The sequence below is a fragment of the Kogia breviceps genome, chromosome 7 (assembly GCF_026419965.1).
Source record: "Kogia breviceps isolate mKogBre1 chromosome 7, mKogBre1 haplotype 1, whole genome shotgun sequence".
Lineage (NCBI taxonomy): Eukaryota > Metazoa > Chordata > Mammalia > Artiodactyla > Physeteridae > Kogia > Kogia breviceps.
In genome coordinates, this window is record NC_081316.1 from 61923469 (window position 1) to 61940188 (window position 16720).

The 16720-nt window shown below is 46.7% G+C and overlaps 1 protein-coding gene across 10 annotated transcripts in view; it reads left to right on the plus strand.

Annotated features, from left to right (window-relative positions):
- Positions 1–16720, plus strand: part of TENM4 (teneurin transmembrane protein 4) — a 748739-nt gene that overhangs the window by 657569 nt on the left and 74450 nt on the right. For all 10 annotated transcript variants that reach the window (XM_067038410.1, XM_067038412.1, XM_067038413.1 and 7 more), the window contains one exon: positions 11483–11602. In XM_067038410.1, the coding sequence (XP_066894511.1) occupies positions 11483–11602 (120 nt within the window). The remainder of the gene's footprint in view (positions 1–11482; positions 11603–16720) is intronic.

Sequence of the window (16720 nt, forward strand, 5' to 3'; positions counted from 1 at the left end):
CTTGCCAGCTGTGTGACCTGGGATAAGTCTCTTAATCATTCTGTTCCTCACTTTCCTCATCTGTCATATGAGGATAATAATTGGTACCTCGTGGGGATGTCTGAGGATTGAAGGAGATATAAAACACTTATGTGTCAGAGCAGTAAGCACTGGATGAATGTTAGTGGCTGTTATCACTTACAGCAAGAGTTAGTGTTCGCGTTGGCAAGGGCATTTGTATTCGTATCGGTTTTTTAGTGTCACCGTAGGAACTGGGAGAGAAATGAGAATCTTAGCCCGAAGCATTAATGTAGTTATATAACTGATGCAAGTGCCCTGGCACTGTGGCAGAACAGACCTTTGAGGTGGGCAGCCTTTGTGGTTGAAGAGGAGACTTTGAGGCCAGAGAAAACTCTTGGCTCAGCGATGAGTAGCAGAGCCTGAGTCCTGGCGAGCCTGGAGTCCTAAGTGAGGCTCTCAAGTAGTAATTCCAGTGTCTGTAAGTCAGGGACTTTCTGCATTTCCATCCAACACTGATAAACTTCGAGCAATGAGAAGTTAAAATATTGGAGGGCCATGCATCACATCACTAATATTGTCCTCTATGGAGAATATAGGGTCAGGACGTACCAAACACCTCTGCAATGAGTCTAACCAGCACTCTCATCCAATCCTGGAGGCGTCAAGAGCTGGCTCTAAGTGAGCTCCACGGTGCGGGGCTGTGGGGAGGCGATGCTACCTCTGGGCAGTATTCTAGCCGGGGAGAGAGACCTGCCTACCCGCCCTCCCCTGCCTCCACCTCCTCCCACCACGGTGGGGCCCTGTGACTCTACCCTGTGGGTCTAGCCTACAGGCCTCTAGGACTAACCCCAATCTGAGGAGGAGGGCTTAGAGCAACCCCAGCTGCTCAGCCTCCAGTCCTCCTACCATTCCTCTGCCTGACCCTTTATGTGCAAGCTCTGGCAATGGGTTTCTGTCCCAGCCCAGAATCCCAAACTCACTTGCTATCCCTAAGTCCCTGATATAAGCGGCCTGGTAGCCCTGCCCCCCGAGGATTCAAGCCTTGCCTCCCCTTACCTGGCTCCCACCCCTGCTATGTCTGGGTCTGGAGATCCACCCGTGCTCTGCTTAGGAACCTGGGCATCGTTACCTGGTGACACATGGGACATCCACATCCAGCTGCCCCTGGGAGCTCCCTCACCATGCCTGTCCCCCGTCAGTCCTCCTCCCCTGCCCCTGGAAGGACTGTTTCCCTTGAATGCCACCTGTCTGTTGCTCTACACCTCAGGTCCGGCCTGCTGAGCTGGATTTGTGCAGCTCTTTTCTGTGTCTCTGCCTCGCCCTAGCCCCACCCCAGGAAGTGGGTCTAATTGTGGTCTGGCCTAGTCTCCCCTTTCTTAGTAAAGCCGCGAAGTCTCCCTTTTCCGGGAGAAGCAAGACCTGTCCTGTACCCTGACAGGAAGACAGGACACGTGGTCGTGAAATGAACTTGTCCAGAGACACTGTGTGGAGTCACATTCTAGCAGAGCTGCTTCAGGTTTTCCTAGCAACACAAGCCATCTGCTGAGGTGTCCTCTTAGAGGCTGTCCTCTAACTGCATAGCCCAGAGAACAGCCTATATAGACATGTACTCACATTCCCCAGCCCCAGGCACACGGTCAGTGTTTCTGAGCCGTGTCCCGCGACCTGGCCAGCCCTGTCACCCAGGATCAGGAGGCTTGCTCCTCAAAAATGATCTCCACTGGCTGGTCTCTCTCAGTCCTGCTTCTCCTTTGCCACAACCAGGACTCACTTCTCTGGAAATATGGTGTCCTGAACAGTCATGGGCTCTGTTCTTGTGTGCACCTTCATTGGCCAGCAGGAAATATTCCAGATGACTTCTGCGAGAGCCAACTCAGCCCGAAGCATCAGCGTTCAGCAGCCGAGTTGCCCCCAGGCTTGAGTGATCAGAGCAGGGGCCCGGAAGCTGGTGCTCTCTGAGTGTCTGAAGTAGCTCAACAACCACAGAAAGTTAGGAGGTCACAGGACCGTGGCTTCTGGGCTCTGCAGGAGGCAGGCCTAAGGGCCCAGAAGACACTAGCAGTTACCGGGCTATCTTGTCATTGGATGCCCCCAGGTGGGGTGAGAGCATCATAGCAGACCTGTAGATGCCTCAGCCTCAGTGGGTGATGGAGGGGAAGCTCTGCCCATCTCTAGGGATCACGTATCTCACCTGTAAATTAGGGGCTTGGACTCAGGCACCCAAAGGACTCTTCCAGTTAAACATTAAATTCCTGTTAATCTGAAGAAGTCTGTGGATTTCTTCTTTCCGCTCCCCAGATATACACAAAACAGTCCAAGAGCAAAAGCTTGTTCTGTCACAAACTGGAGTACTTCCCTGTGACATTCATTCCACATATACCCAGCGAGTGATCTGGAAGCCTCTGGTGGAGTCTAAGCTGAGCCCAATTCCAAATGGAAGAACAGAGTCAGGGTACTTGGGCAGGGCCTGGTGCTTGATGCTAACTGTGGGGATGTTTGTATGTCGTACTGGAATGACCTGGTAGGCAGCTCCCCTTTTTACCCCATGCTAGCTTTACTGCCAGATACAAGGATTTTTTTTTTTTAAGTCAAATTATATTCATTCCAAAAGGTGAGTTCCTCATGCATAGGGATTCTGTCTCATTTATTGTTAGTAATTTAACTGCTTAGAATACAATGCAGGGCACTTCCCTGGCGGTCCAGTGGTTAAGACTCCACGCTCCCAATGCCCCTAGGGGGCACAGGTTCGATCCCAGGTCAGGGAACCAAGATTCCCCCATGCCGCATGGAGCAGCCAAAACAACAAAAACAACAACAACAACAAAATAAATAAATAAACAAATATTTTTTAAAAAAGAATACAATGGAAAATAAAGCAGAAACTACTGGCACTGCTGTCCTGTAGTTTCCATAAGTAAGAAAATGGATGAATAAATATCTTCTCTACCACCCAGCACCATGTATAGCACATAGTAGGTGCTCAGTTAAAGTTCCAATAACTGAACCCTATTCTCATTTACCTGGCCTTCATCAGAAACATATAGTTTCTCTTCCCCCAACCCATGTATATCTATTTTTTACTTTGGGCTTTGTGAAATAACTATATTCATATTTTTCTGTTATCATCTTTTTTCATTCATTTATGTGATCTTCATTTGTTTCTTTACTCAACATTTATTGAACGCATACTAATAGACCTACTCTTGTGATAAACACGGAGTTAGAGAGATGAAATGGACATAGTTGTTCCCTTCAAAGAACTCACAATCTAGAAAAGAGAAGGTGTTTAAACAGATGAATACACTTTAGTGGGATAAGTACATTGTACTTTGTTCACCAAAGGAGGGAGTGGCTTCTTTGTCCTGGAAAATAGGGAAGAGTTTCACTGAGAGGCAGGCCTTCAAGGAGAGATTAGTAGGAATGGGAGGAGAGTCATGTGAGGCAAAGGAACCAACATAGACAAAGTCAGGGAGGCATGGAAATGCATGCCAAGGCAAGGGTATGAGAAGTTATTTAACATGGCAGCAGCACAGGATGTGAGAATGGAAAACTGGGATGTGAGAGGCAGGCAGGGGCCTGATCCTGAAGGTATTTACATGCCAAACTAAAGAGTGTGGACTTTATGTAGACACAATGGGTACTACAGAAAATGACATGGATGGCACAGGGATACTGATGATGTGGTAAATTGACAGTGGTAAGGTCTGGAGAATTGGGTGTCTTAGGTTTGCAGGGTGCCTCAAGAGAGGATCTGGTCCAACTCCATGACCACCAATAAGTCGGAACGTTATTAAACGTTAACTGATTAGATCAAGTTCTGTTGGTTTGGGCCTAAGGTTATTGAAAGACATACAAAGTAAACATAGGAAGAGCGATGAAATAAGTTATAAAGAATGAAACACAGCTGGAAGTTGGCTTTTGAATATAGTAATATATAGGATATTAGAGTTTATTTCATACAAAGAAAGCACAGCCACACACCATCGTAACTCGAGTGCTGTGCAGTGGTCCCAAGGCGGGCTGCTCAATGTGGTCCATGAGGTACAGGAAGAAAATATTAGGACGTCTGTCTACATTTATTTTTTATCTTTTTTTTTTTTTTTTTTTTTTTTTGGTGGTACGCGGGGGCCTCTCACTGCTGTGGCCTCTCCCGTTGCGGAGCACAAGCTCCGGACGCGCAGGCTCAGCGGCCATGGCTCACGGGCCCAGCCACTCCGTGGCATGTGGGATCTTCCCGGACCGGGGCACGAACCCGTGTCCCCTGCATCCACAGGCGGACTCTCAACCACTGCGCCACCAGGGAAGCCCTACTTTTTATCTTTAAAAATAAGAAAGAATGGATGTTTACGTGTACGGAACACCAGGTTTTCTCTGATTTGCTTGATCCCAGTGTTGCTTACGTGTCTGGACGAGCACATGAGGTGTTCTGAGGTAAATGAGGATCTACTCCTCACAGAGCTTTACTGGTTTATAGCATGACTGTGTTGTGTATGTGTGTGTGTGGGGTGTGTGTGTGTATGTGTGTAAAATCTAGCTTTAACCAAACTTACATTAAAAATGGGGTCCAGTGGCATAAAAGGATTTTGCAAAGTAACTACCAATCAAAGATGACAAGTGCAAATACGAGCCAACAGTCAAACGGCAGAGCTGATATTCCTACTTCTGGTCCAAAGTCTTCCTCAACTCCACTATGAAATTAAAAGCAGTAGTGATCGGGCTTCCCTGGTGGCGCAGTGGTTGCGAATCTGCCTGCCGATGCAGGGGACACGGGTTCGTGCCCCGGTCCGGGAAGATCCCACATGCCGCAGAGCAGCTGGGCAAAGGGAAGCAAAAGTTTCAAAATTATCAAGAAGACTAGTTGAAATATCATTTTTTGTCCATTAAATCTTGCACCAAGCGTATATTATGCTTTCCAGTATTAGCTAATGATGATGGCATGTGTGTACAATTTATTAATAAATATAAATACACCCATGGAGCCTTCAGAAAATGTCTATAGAAAGGGTGTGTGATCAACAATAGTTTTCAGAGCCCTCCTCTGATGATGTTATCTCAGATTTTTTAGACGGCTAAAACCAATTGAGATTCTGTTATTTAGGCATGTATCTGTGTCAGATGGTAAGTAGCCTGAGAGGTGAAGTGACTTTCCTGCGTTCTCATGGATAATAAATGAAGTCTTGAATTTGAATCCTGGTTCCCCAGCCACTCTTACGAGAATGGGCAAATCCATCCCCTGCCGAGGCTTTATTTTCTCACTTCTGCAAGAAATGTGAAGTGTGAACAAAGATGATCAGGAAGGTCTCTTCTCACATGTCATGACTAGTGGGTTCCCAAGAAAACGTACACAGGTGGAAGACGGCAGGCTAGAAAAGCTGGTTGAAGAAACTGAGGCAGAGCCCCAAGATGGAAAGCTCTGAAGAAAGGGCTACAGAACGGCCCGTTGTTGCCAGGCTAGAAAGAAGGTCTTGGAAGCTACTGAGTGGATAGGGTCAGGCTTTGACTGGGAACCCCCTTGATGGGGGTCGTTTGACAGGCCATGAAGTGGGGCTTCTTTGGGCCCAAGTAAGGTTCTTACAAGATGTTGGATAAAGTGTAGTTGGTGCTAGAAAGATCCCTAGTCAGTCAGATGAGTTGGCAGAAAACAGTTTAAAGGGAGGGTACAAGTCAGGCATAGAAATCTCTTTAAAGTATGTAATGCAAAGGAGTGATTTGCATAACCAATAGTGGCATACAGTAACAAATACCTTAAAGCAAAGAAAGGCTAAAGTTACCTTTTGCCGCCAAGATAGATCCCAAATGATTATTCCAGTTTCCTGAATACCAGCTTCATTAGCTGTCTCCATTTAATAACAAAAAATGTTCAAGCTGCAGTTTTTCTTCCTTCATCTTCCTCTATCTGCTTGTATAATACACAATGAATAACAAATCTAACTTAATTTCTGGCATTCTTTTTTTTTTTTTAAGTTTTCAAAACCTTTAAATGTACAGAAGAGGAGGCTATAGCATCAAAGCAGTAGGGCTACAAGCAGAGGCGGGTGGATCCTCCAGGGGAACGAACCCAGCCTTGGGATGCAACTCGTGACCAACTAGAAAGCCCAGCCCCTGGAGCCCTCTGTTCCGTAGCCATATCCCTGTCAAGGTCAAGTAGCTCAGAGTTCTTTGGTATCTCTCTCATCTTCAGTTACAGAAACACATCTGTTCTTTATTCATTTAGTAAATAATTTATCAAGAGCTTACTCTGCAGCATGCGTTCAAATTCCAGGGCGCACCCCTGTGACGGCGGAGGCTTTCTTTTGCCCACTCAGAAATGAGCATCACCCACGCTCAGTGCTGGCAGTCCAGCAGCGAGGGGGATATGGTCCCTGTCTTCAAGGAGCTTGTGACCTGCTGGGGGAAAAAGGTTGCCCAATAGCATGACAGCACTCAGAGTCTTTGCAGAAGACAGCCCAGGGAGTACGAGTGCTAGGGTACCACTCCAGGGGGGTCCTGAGGCTAAGCAGGTGGTTTTCAGGTGAAGAGGACGGGTGGAAGGTTCCAAGTAGAGGGAACAACTCAGAAGTAAGTATCAGCATTGTATGAGCTCCATTAGGATTCTGAAGCCACGTGTAGTAGGGCTGCTTGAGGTGGATTGAGGAGCACCGAGTTAAAACCATCATACATTCCACTTCACACCTGTTTGAGAAAATCTTCAGCCTGCATGGACAGGTGAGAGAATGGAGATCCAGAGAGGTCAGATGATGCTCCAAGGTCATACAGCTAGTTACCAGAGTCAGAACTGGGAACGGACCCCCTGCCCAGGGCTCTTTCACCACACCCCTCCACTTCTCCCTGACGGGCGGCTGAGGTGAGTTTCTTCTTTGCTTGGTTCCATTTCACGGTGGTTTTGTCTCTTCAACACTTTCTTCCCTTGATCCCAAACCTGGCCAGTGTCCCCAGGAAGCAGTCAGGCAGATCTCCCCTGTCACTGGCGTCAGCCAGGGCACCTCAGTCGGGCCCTGAGTATATGTGGTTGGGCCAATGCCAGCATGTTTGACGCCTCGCCCCCTTGGCCTGGCATGAGTACTCCTTCCTGGCAGAGTTCACCCAGCCTAATTGCTTGTTTTGTATCCCAGCTGCCTGACATATGCCGAGCCCATGTGTTGACTCACTGGTGTCAGAGACAGCTACACTCAGGCGTTTCAGATTTGCTTTGGTGAGCAACCGGGGACTGCAATGTAATTCGTGTATTTCTGTAACCTCGGCGCCTAACACAGTGCCTGCCTTCCAGGAGGTGCCCCGCTTTTTAAATTAAGTGAATTTTAGTGAGTGCAGGTGAATAACACAGTAGTAAGAGGAGGGACCTGGAAGTAAAGAGTCCTAGCTTTGAGTGTCAGTTTAGCACATTGAGTTCTTTGCTGTAGGACCTTGAGCAAGTCTGTTCTCTCTGAATTTCAGTTACTTGATCATTTCTCACCTAATAAACACTTGGGGAGAATATCTCACGCTTACCTAGCCCTTGGAGATGGACGCACATAAGATAGCTGTGTAAATGTGAATGATATCACTGCATGACACTCACATCATGGAGAGATACTTGGAAGGTTTAGAGCAGCCTAGCAGAGCAGAGGGGTGATTAATTGTGCCAGGAAGAGTTGGAAACAGCCTCACTGAAGTGATGACAGCTTAGATGGGACCCTAAGGATGAGAAGAAAATAACCCCATATGCCAAGACAGTGACCGAGGAAAAGCAAAACATGTCAAATATAGGACTGGTGATAAGAGGATCATATGAGCCAGCTGGGAAGCCAAGTTGGTGACAGTGATTTGCACCCTGCATTAGTGATTTCTCGCCAAGGCAGTCTTCCATTATGGAATTTCGCAGTCAAAGCAGCACCTATTTCTTAGATGCACTGACCCTTAGTGTGAGGGTCAGTGTTCCAGTGGTGGACAGGGACTGCTTATTAAATGTTCAGGAGTTCTGCAAGCTAGTTCTTAAGCACAACTATTATTAAAAATTAAATTATATAAAATCACAGTTAAACAAATTATATTAAAAACAAAGGTAATAACCAAAACTCATCACTTTCTAGTTATTTAGCTGTGTTTTACCATCATCTTTACACTAGAGTTTTTTTAGGTCTATGGTTTCTCTGTGGTGGAAATACTGTTATATACTGGTGTCCTACTAGCCATCTCTTCCCAACTCTGGGTGCAGCGATATCTCATCGGTAGTGTGAAATCGGCCGTGGTGGAAGTCTTTACACCACAGAAATAGGCAAATGCCACAAATTAAAGCCACTTTTCTTTTGAAAGCCAATTGTTAAATGTTCACCAGTGCACCACTGGTGGTTTCCATCGAATAACTGGATGAAGAAAGAAAATGTTTGGAAACCCAGCAGCCACATCTCTTCAGACCTCCCTGGACAAAAACACATGGCAGAAGACACATTTCCAAGGCCTCCGTAGAGCAGACTTCCCCACCTTCTTTGTTCCAGGGAAGGCTTTACATTGAACTGGGTTTTCTTGACAACTGAAAGTCATGGTCAAATAGAAGGAGGATGGAAGTGTTTTTCTCCAGGACTTAATTCCTGAGCCAAATGCCTGTTTTGGCAGGAGGCCTCTGTGGCCCACAGGGGTACTGGGAGTCAACTTAATCTTCCCCAGAATCCAAAGCAATCCACAGGAGCCCCGGCTAAAATTACATCTGCTCTGGCTTGCTGAAGTGGAGGCGACATGATGGCCAAATGGTGCTGATTTAATGTTTCCCAACTATCAGGAAATCCCCAAAGAGAGATTAATCAGAGGAGGCTGGCCCGCATGTGGATGTGGGGCAGCAGCCAGGGCAGCCCCCCAAAGGAAACCACCCCCAGAGGGCTGGTTATCGTCCAGGCAGAATCTGAAGGCACATATGTCAGGAGGAGGCTGGAGAGTCGCCAGCACCAGGATATGAGATCTGTTAGTAATTCTCTGGAAGGACAGAGTTCCAGCAATAAGAAATTCAATTTTCCTCCATTAGAGAAAGCATCTCTCAGTACCGGCTGAATACAATTGATGGAATAAATCTTTCCCATTAGCGGAGAGATAATTTCACGTAAATATATAGGGAGACCTTCAGAGCAGGACGGAGAGTCTTTGCTGAGCCTCAGCCGCTTAACTTGTTTGCCATGTAATTGCATTTAGACCAAGGGCCTCGGAAGAAAACCACTGACTGAATTAACATTAACCAGATTGTGTGTGGTGAGGGGAGGTGGGATGAGGAGCTCGATGCATTGTGGGTAGTTGTTCTTGCCTTCAGAAAGGACAAACTGACACCGGCGAGCCCAGCTGCTTGCAAGCCTGGTGTTAATTGCTTTTCTCATCAAACAGAGAAAAGCTTATCACTTTCCTCTGTAGACAGGGTAGAGATGTAGGTACCTAATAAAGCAGAGGCTGAGTTTGAGATCTTTTTTTATGAATGCCCAACAGGCCTCATCACTAGCTCTTCCCCAGGCCAGAAAAAAGCCTTCTGAACTGAGGTGGATGGAAAAAAGTTGTCAGGACAACAGCACCTTGCGTCTTTGCCTCAGATTTGTCTTGTCCACGAGGGCTGTCTCCCCAGCGCCCTGATCCCTTAGGACATTGACACCAGTGAGCATCTTCACTTCCCCCCATTGCCAGTGGTGTACAGACTGGTCTAGAGTTGGACCCCAAGTGTGAGGCCTGGACTCGAGGCCTGGCTCTGCCCCTGCCTCCCTGTGTGGCTTGGAGCAAATAACATGACGTATGTGGACCCAGTTTCGTCTTCTTCCACTAACTCAGTGGTTTTGCAGCTGGATTTCCTCTGGCTTCTCCAGAAACTAAGACTCTACAGAGTTGCTTTCAGAACCACCCCAAGGGGAAAGCAGGTCCCACCCTTACTTCATCTGGAGCAGATCTTGTTTTTATTGGCTTTCCACTTGGGGATCCTTATAAAATGTCATCTGCTAAAAAGATTCTGTTTCTGAAATAGTTGAAAAAACATCATTCTAGATGATCTCTAATTGTCCCACTTATTTACTCAACCTACTGTTTTTGCCCTTTTAAACAATCATCTCGTACTTGTTAGGCATTCCTGGGCACTCTAGAGAGAAAAAAGGAAATAGACCTTGACCCTGGCCTCAAAGAGCTGGTGATCTAGTGGAGTGGAGAAATATGTACAGTGTGGTAGGGTATCCAGGGGTTTCTGCCAGGTTTTGGAAGAGACAGTGCCTAGTTCTAATTAGGGGCGTCAAGAAAGGCTTCAGGGAAGAGGCGTCATTTGAAGTTGGGTCTTCAAGGATGAGAATGTTGGGAGAGGGGTACAGGAATGATATCTGAGGCAGATGGAAGAACATTGCACAGACACAGAGGCTTTGAACAACATTTGGCTGGCAAGTTTGGGAAAAGCAGATGGCTTGTTGCCTGGAATATAGAGGGAGAATGGGAGGGGGGATGCTGGGAGAGGTGCCAAGTTCTAGAAACCACTCCAAGGGGACACCAGCATCTGCCCTTCTTCTGTCTCCAATGCCAGGTGAGAGGAAGTACCCTCTATCCTGTTCACTTTCTTGAATGTCTGCTTCCAGTGAGACTCTTAGTGACAATAAAGATCACTGCCATTTATGGAGCTTACTGGGCACGAGGATGAAAAAACAGAGACTCAAAGAGCTGTGACAGAGCTAGGTTTTGAACCCAAGTCACATGACTCCACTATTTACAATAGCCAGGTCATGGAAGCAACCTAAATGCGCATCGACAGACGAATGGATAAAGAAGATGTGGTACATATATACAGTGGAATATTACTCAGCCATAAAACGGAACGAAATTGGGTCATTTGTAGAGACATGGATGCATCTAGAGAGTGTCATACGGAGTGAAGTAAGTCAGAAAGAGAAAAACAAATATCGTATATTAACGCATATGTGGAATCTAGAAAATGGTACAGATGAAACGGTTTGCAGAGCAGAAATTGAGACACAGATGTAGAGAACAAACGTATGGACACCAAGAGGGGAAGGTGGCGGAGGGGTGGAGGTGGTGGTGTGATTAATTGGGAGATTGGGATTGACATGTATACACTGATGTGTATTAAATGGGTGACTAATAAGAAAATAAATAAATAAACATTAAAAAAAAAAAGAGCTGTGACAGAGCTAGGTTTTGAACCCAAGTCACATGACTCCAAATTCACATGCATAACTATACTGTATAGCACCGGCCCACCCCATCAGCTTTTTCTCCTTACAGCATAGTACGGTATCCATAGAAAATAACCCTCTAAGTGAGATATCTGAAAACCTTTTTCAGTAATAATTCTTTAGAGGATGCTTTGATGACTTAGATTGAGGCAATTAAAAAAAAAAATAGGTAGTGCTCATCTTGAGTGGATACCATGAGCCCCTGGGTGCCAAGGTATGTCTGAATGACCTGCCTCAGTCTTCTGACCTGCCAGCCAGGGTTCTAACGTGAAAACTAGGTCATGTTATTCTCTCTTTTCTACCCCCAGGCATGCATGTGTCATTCGTGGTCAAGTAATGACATCAGATGGGACCCCGCTGGTTGGTGTGAACATCAGTTTCGTCAATAACCCTCTCTTTGGATACACGATCAGCAGGCAAGATGGCAGGTAAGAGGCCTTTCGGGGACCAGGGTTGGTGAAGGCTCTGCTCTCGTGGTCTTCCCACATAGCTGCTTCTGGAGTGACAACGTGCGAAAAGGATAGGACTTGGAGTCAGGACCTGAATCCACGTGCCCGGCCCTGCAATGCACTAGCTGTGTGACCTTGTAGCTGACTCTGGCCTAAGTCCCTTTGGCTCTAAATTAAGCAGCTTCTTCTTACTTGTTTCTCAGAGTAAGCATGCAGTACCTTATACATATTGTTCTGTTGCATGGCTTATGATATAAAATACTGTCACGTGGACCATTTTCCATAGACCAGACAGCTCCGGAAGTCTCAGCATTCCTGCTGTGTGGTTTCCATCTGCAACCACCCAGGTCTATGGATGCCCCTGAGTGATTACAGAACTCTGACCTTCACATCCCTGTGAGAACCTTCAGTTCATCAGCCTGAATGAAGTCAAGTTTCTTTAATCACTCTAGCTCCCCCATTTGTTGGCTATGTGTTCTTAGACAAATCTCCTTACCTCTCTTGGCCTCAGCTTCTTCATCTGTTAAATGGTCCTAGTACTATTTATCTTACATGGTAGTGGTAAGGATTTGATTCTATGATGAATGGAGAAGCACCATGCACATAGTAGGTGTTTAATAAATCTTAGTTCCCTGCCCCACTCTGATTCATTGCTGTATCTCCAGGGTCTAGCACACAGTAAGTATACAATAACTATTAGCAATTTATTAAAATTACAACTTAAAAAGGTGACGATTACAATGCAAGCCATGAGACTATTTTGGAGAGAAGAGCAGGGGAAGGAGGAAAGTGGAATATTTAGGCTGTCAGTGGTGACAAGTCCTCTATTTTTAATAAAATCAGGTGGTGGTAGTCCATCTGGCTAAGTGTGGGCCCATAAGGTTGATTTTCACTCTGTGTTAGAAATTGTGCTCTAGCCTGATTGATTTCAGCACCTCTTTAATCCAATCTCAGATGTGAACGTGTCCTGGCCGAGGTGATAATGAAGTAAGGGCTCATCTGTTTGTAGACATATGTGCCTCTTAGACGGGGTTGGCAAGCTGAGCACGGGGAGCCCTCTCTTCCCTCCTCTACCTCCCTATGAATGGAAGAGGTTGGTGGCCAGTCCCCGGGGATCATCTGTCCAGGCCAGGCCACTGATCCCCAGAAGCACCTCAGTGCAGACTTGCGCTACAGCAGGGAGAAGTCTCCTTCCTCATGGTGTCTTTACCACCTTCCAGCTCAGGGCTGCCTGCTTTATGGAAATAGAAGATGTAAGCGTCATAGGCAACAAGTATCCTATCTACATTATTACCTGCTGTGAAACAGTCATCAAAAAGGAGCCATGGGGACCGGTCTTTGTTTTTGCCATAAAATTTGTCCATCATTCATGTGAGATGGCAAATAGTCCGTCCTCTGCCCACTGTGCTTGGTTAGGGTGAGTCCGCAAAACACACCACAGTCCAGTAAATTTGGTGCCCCTTGGGGAATGCCCAGTTAGCACCTCCAGGCTTTGATTCCTCCTGTTGTGCTGCCCTTGCAATCTCTACTACCTCATGAGAGGATGGGCATCCTAGGCGGTAAGTAGCAGCCACATTTCCTGCACCGGCCAGCTAAGTTACACCAGAATAGCCAGAGCTGCTACAGCCTAAAGCTTGCATTTCAGAACAGTTCTTACCAATGCATTAGGGAGCTTAAATTTTCTTCCCATCTTAGACACTGCATAATGTATGGGAAAGTCATTACTTATTCTCTAATAAGTGTCTGAAGAGCCCTGTTTGTTATATGTGAATGGGTAGCATCTTGCCCATTTCCCTCCCCCTTGTCCCTGACTCACCTTCTTTCTTATTTCTCATACCCGAGGAGAAACTGTAAGGCTGTAAAACTGTAAGAGATATCACCTGGAGATAACAGTATATGCAGGTCCAGGGAGCAGGTCTAATTCATCTTTGTATTCCTCACTTTCCCGGCAGGCACCATGACACTTGCCTTTGTCCTGATCTCCCATCCCGACCCCGTGCTGAAATACCAGACCTCAAGTCTTAACAAGAGCTCACAAACAGAAAACAGTGGCAGGGAAGTTAGCCAAAGAGATCATTAAAAAGATGGAAAATAGGGCTTCCCTGGTGGCGCAGTGGTTGAGAGTCCGCCTGCCGATGCAGGGGACGCGGGTTTGTGCCCCGGTCCAGGAGGATCCCACATGCCGTGGAGCGGCTAGGCCCGTGAGCCATGGCCGCTGAGCCTGTGCGTCCGGAGCCTGTGCTCCGCCACGGGAGAGGCCACAACAGTGAGAGGCCCGCGTACCACAAAAAAAAAAAAAAAAAAAAAAAAAGATGGAAAATAGAAATCATGAAGAAAATTGTTTAAAGAATAGCAGACAAGAGAAGCAGTTCAGGTGCACTGAATTGAAAGATGGGATTATACAGAGCAGGAAGCCCAGGGAATGGAGCCCAGTGCTTTCCTCATCCATTATCTCATCTGTCTGATTAATAACTCTGCCAAGTGATGATGATCGTCACCTTCATCTCATATGAGGAGATTGAGGCTCAGACAGATGACGGAACTCACCTGTGGACTAAGTGGCAGTGCTTGGACTGGCCCTCCCTGTTGGAACTTCATCTGAGAAGCAGGCCTTCCCTTTGAGGTCAGTGTCACGCCCATGTCCACAGCAAGGTTTCCCTCCAGATGAGCAGGCCTGGCTCTTGGCAAGAGCCAATCACACCCCGCTGTTGGCTAGGCCAACTGCCCCCAACTGGCTCACGGCCTTGAGAATATGTCTTTTCATGTTTGTCTTCACTCCCTCCCGAAGCTCATCCTCGCACAAAGGGAGCTTGTAAGTCAGGCCAGATTTCTGTTTGACAGTGAAGTGTTCTGTCCAAGTACAGATGCTGTTCGGTTCTGTTCCCTGGGTATTTTCCCCAAACCCTGGCTATTCTTCTGGAGAGCCAAAACCTGAACTCTTAGTTGAAAATAAACACCTTCCCTGGTGTTTCTCTATTATTATGTATTGAAGAATGATGGTACCCAACTTCCTCTACTCAAGGGTTATGTGGGCCTAGAAGGGGCCGAGTGAAGAGCAGGCGAAACAGATGAAAAGCATCTGCAAAGGACAGACGAGTCAGGCTTTGGAGCGTGGGGACCCCGATCTGAGGGCGCCATCTACCACGAGCAAGATTTGACACTAGTTCAGTGCAAAATCCCTGCAGCTTCTAGAGGAGGGAAGAGCAAGCTGGAGCAATGAGGCCAATACCACAAGGTGTGTTCATCAGAGATGAAGGTGAGATCCTGCAGTGGGGTCTCTAAAACCAACTGCACAGGTAAATGTCAGGTTGACTTACGGTAATAGCCAAAGGAAGAAAGAACTTAGGGTGTTTAGTATACAGTCAATTCAGAAGAAACTGACAACATCACTCATGAGTTCATTCTATAAACTATAACCATCAAGCACTGGGCTAAGTTCTGGAAAGGCTGAGAGGAATCAGTGTCCGCAGGCCTGAGAGTGAATGTATGATTCCAGTGCAGTGTGATGTGGGCTGTTAGGAGAAGCACACATGGTGCAGTGGGACTCTGGAGGGGAGGGGACTGGAATTCTGAGTGGTTAAGGAGTTAGCAGAAGCCCTCCATCCAAAAAAGCAAGGTGAGGACAGGCCTTGAAAATGCATCCTAAAAAAAAAAAAAAAAAAAAAAATGCATCCTAAAAGTAATAGCTAAAGGACTTTGTCCAAAGAGACATCACCAGGAGGTGACAGGTGGACAGGATCACTGTTTCCAAATCCTAAAGGACTGCCAAAGGCAGAGGAAGACTAGTTTGAAGTCACCCCAGCAGGTAGAACATGTCCCAATGGCTAAGGAGCTATTAGGAGAGGGACCCAGGCTCAATTCCCACCCCCTCAAAAAAGTCTACTAACAGTCAGAACTAACCAAAGGTGGGACAGTCCACCTGCGGACATAGCAAGCTCCTCATCACTGGAAATGTGCAAACAGGAACCAAATAGCCCCTAGATAGTGGTTCTGTAGAAGGAACTAAAGCATCAGATTCAGAGAGGGGACTAGGTCAGATGACCTAGTGGTTCAACTGTTACTTGATTTTAAACTTTCCGTTTTGATGGGGTGGGGGAAGGACACAAAACTCTGGTCTGAATTAATCTTGTTGTACATCGAACATGGGGTCTTAAGTAGCAACCACACACTCTAGTTGTCAAAGCAGACCCAGCCTGCAGGACTAGTGACATACCTGGGCTTACACCTGGGCCTCCTTTCCCATCTTCTGTAAATGTGAGCTCATCTGGCCTCTGACCACCTAGCTGCTGAACCCTCAGATCAGACGCTCAGTGTCTGATCTGAAATATGGAGTGTACAAGTGGGAACTCAGTTTCCTTGGATTTAAAAAAAAAAAAAAAAAAAGGTCCATGCTAAGGCTTGGATGGGCAAGTGCCCGGCCAGGTTTGTCTGCTGGTGATGGGAGTTAAGATGCCAGAACCAAAAACGAGCTGCCAGCAAGTTTCTGGCCATCCCCAAGGGGCAATGAACAAAGGCTGGGTGACCAGCTCTCAGGGACACAGCCACGGAGATCTCATCTCAACTAGGAGGTTGGGACTCAGTCTTCTGGTTCCTCTTTCACTTCTAAGTTACAGTGATTCTAATTGTGCCCATCTCTAAACTACCTTGCTATTTTGTAGCTCCAAAGGCCTGGTTGAGTATCATAATCAGAGATAAAAATTTCTGTAGAGTCATAGAATCTTAATGACTTCAGAATAATTTATTTGAACCTTTGCCTTTTACAGATGAGAAAATTGAGAATCAGACGGGCTAAAGGACTTACCCAAGGTCACACAGTAGCCCACGGCAGAGCCAGGACTAGACTTAGAGTTCTAACACCAGGGCAGGGTTTGTTCTGCTTTATTCTGATGAATTTTCACTGGGCTTCAGCTCTAAGATGCCCTAGGTACCAGGAGCACCCAAGCAGAGGCTCATCAGCGGTCCTGTGTCCTAGCACATGGCTCCCCAAAGCAGGTTGTTATTTGGTTTTGGCAAATTCTCTACGGTGAATCACTTTCAAAAAAATAGGGCTTCCCTGGTGGCGCAGTGGTTGAGAGTCCGCCTGCCGATGCAGGGGAC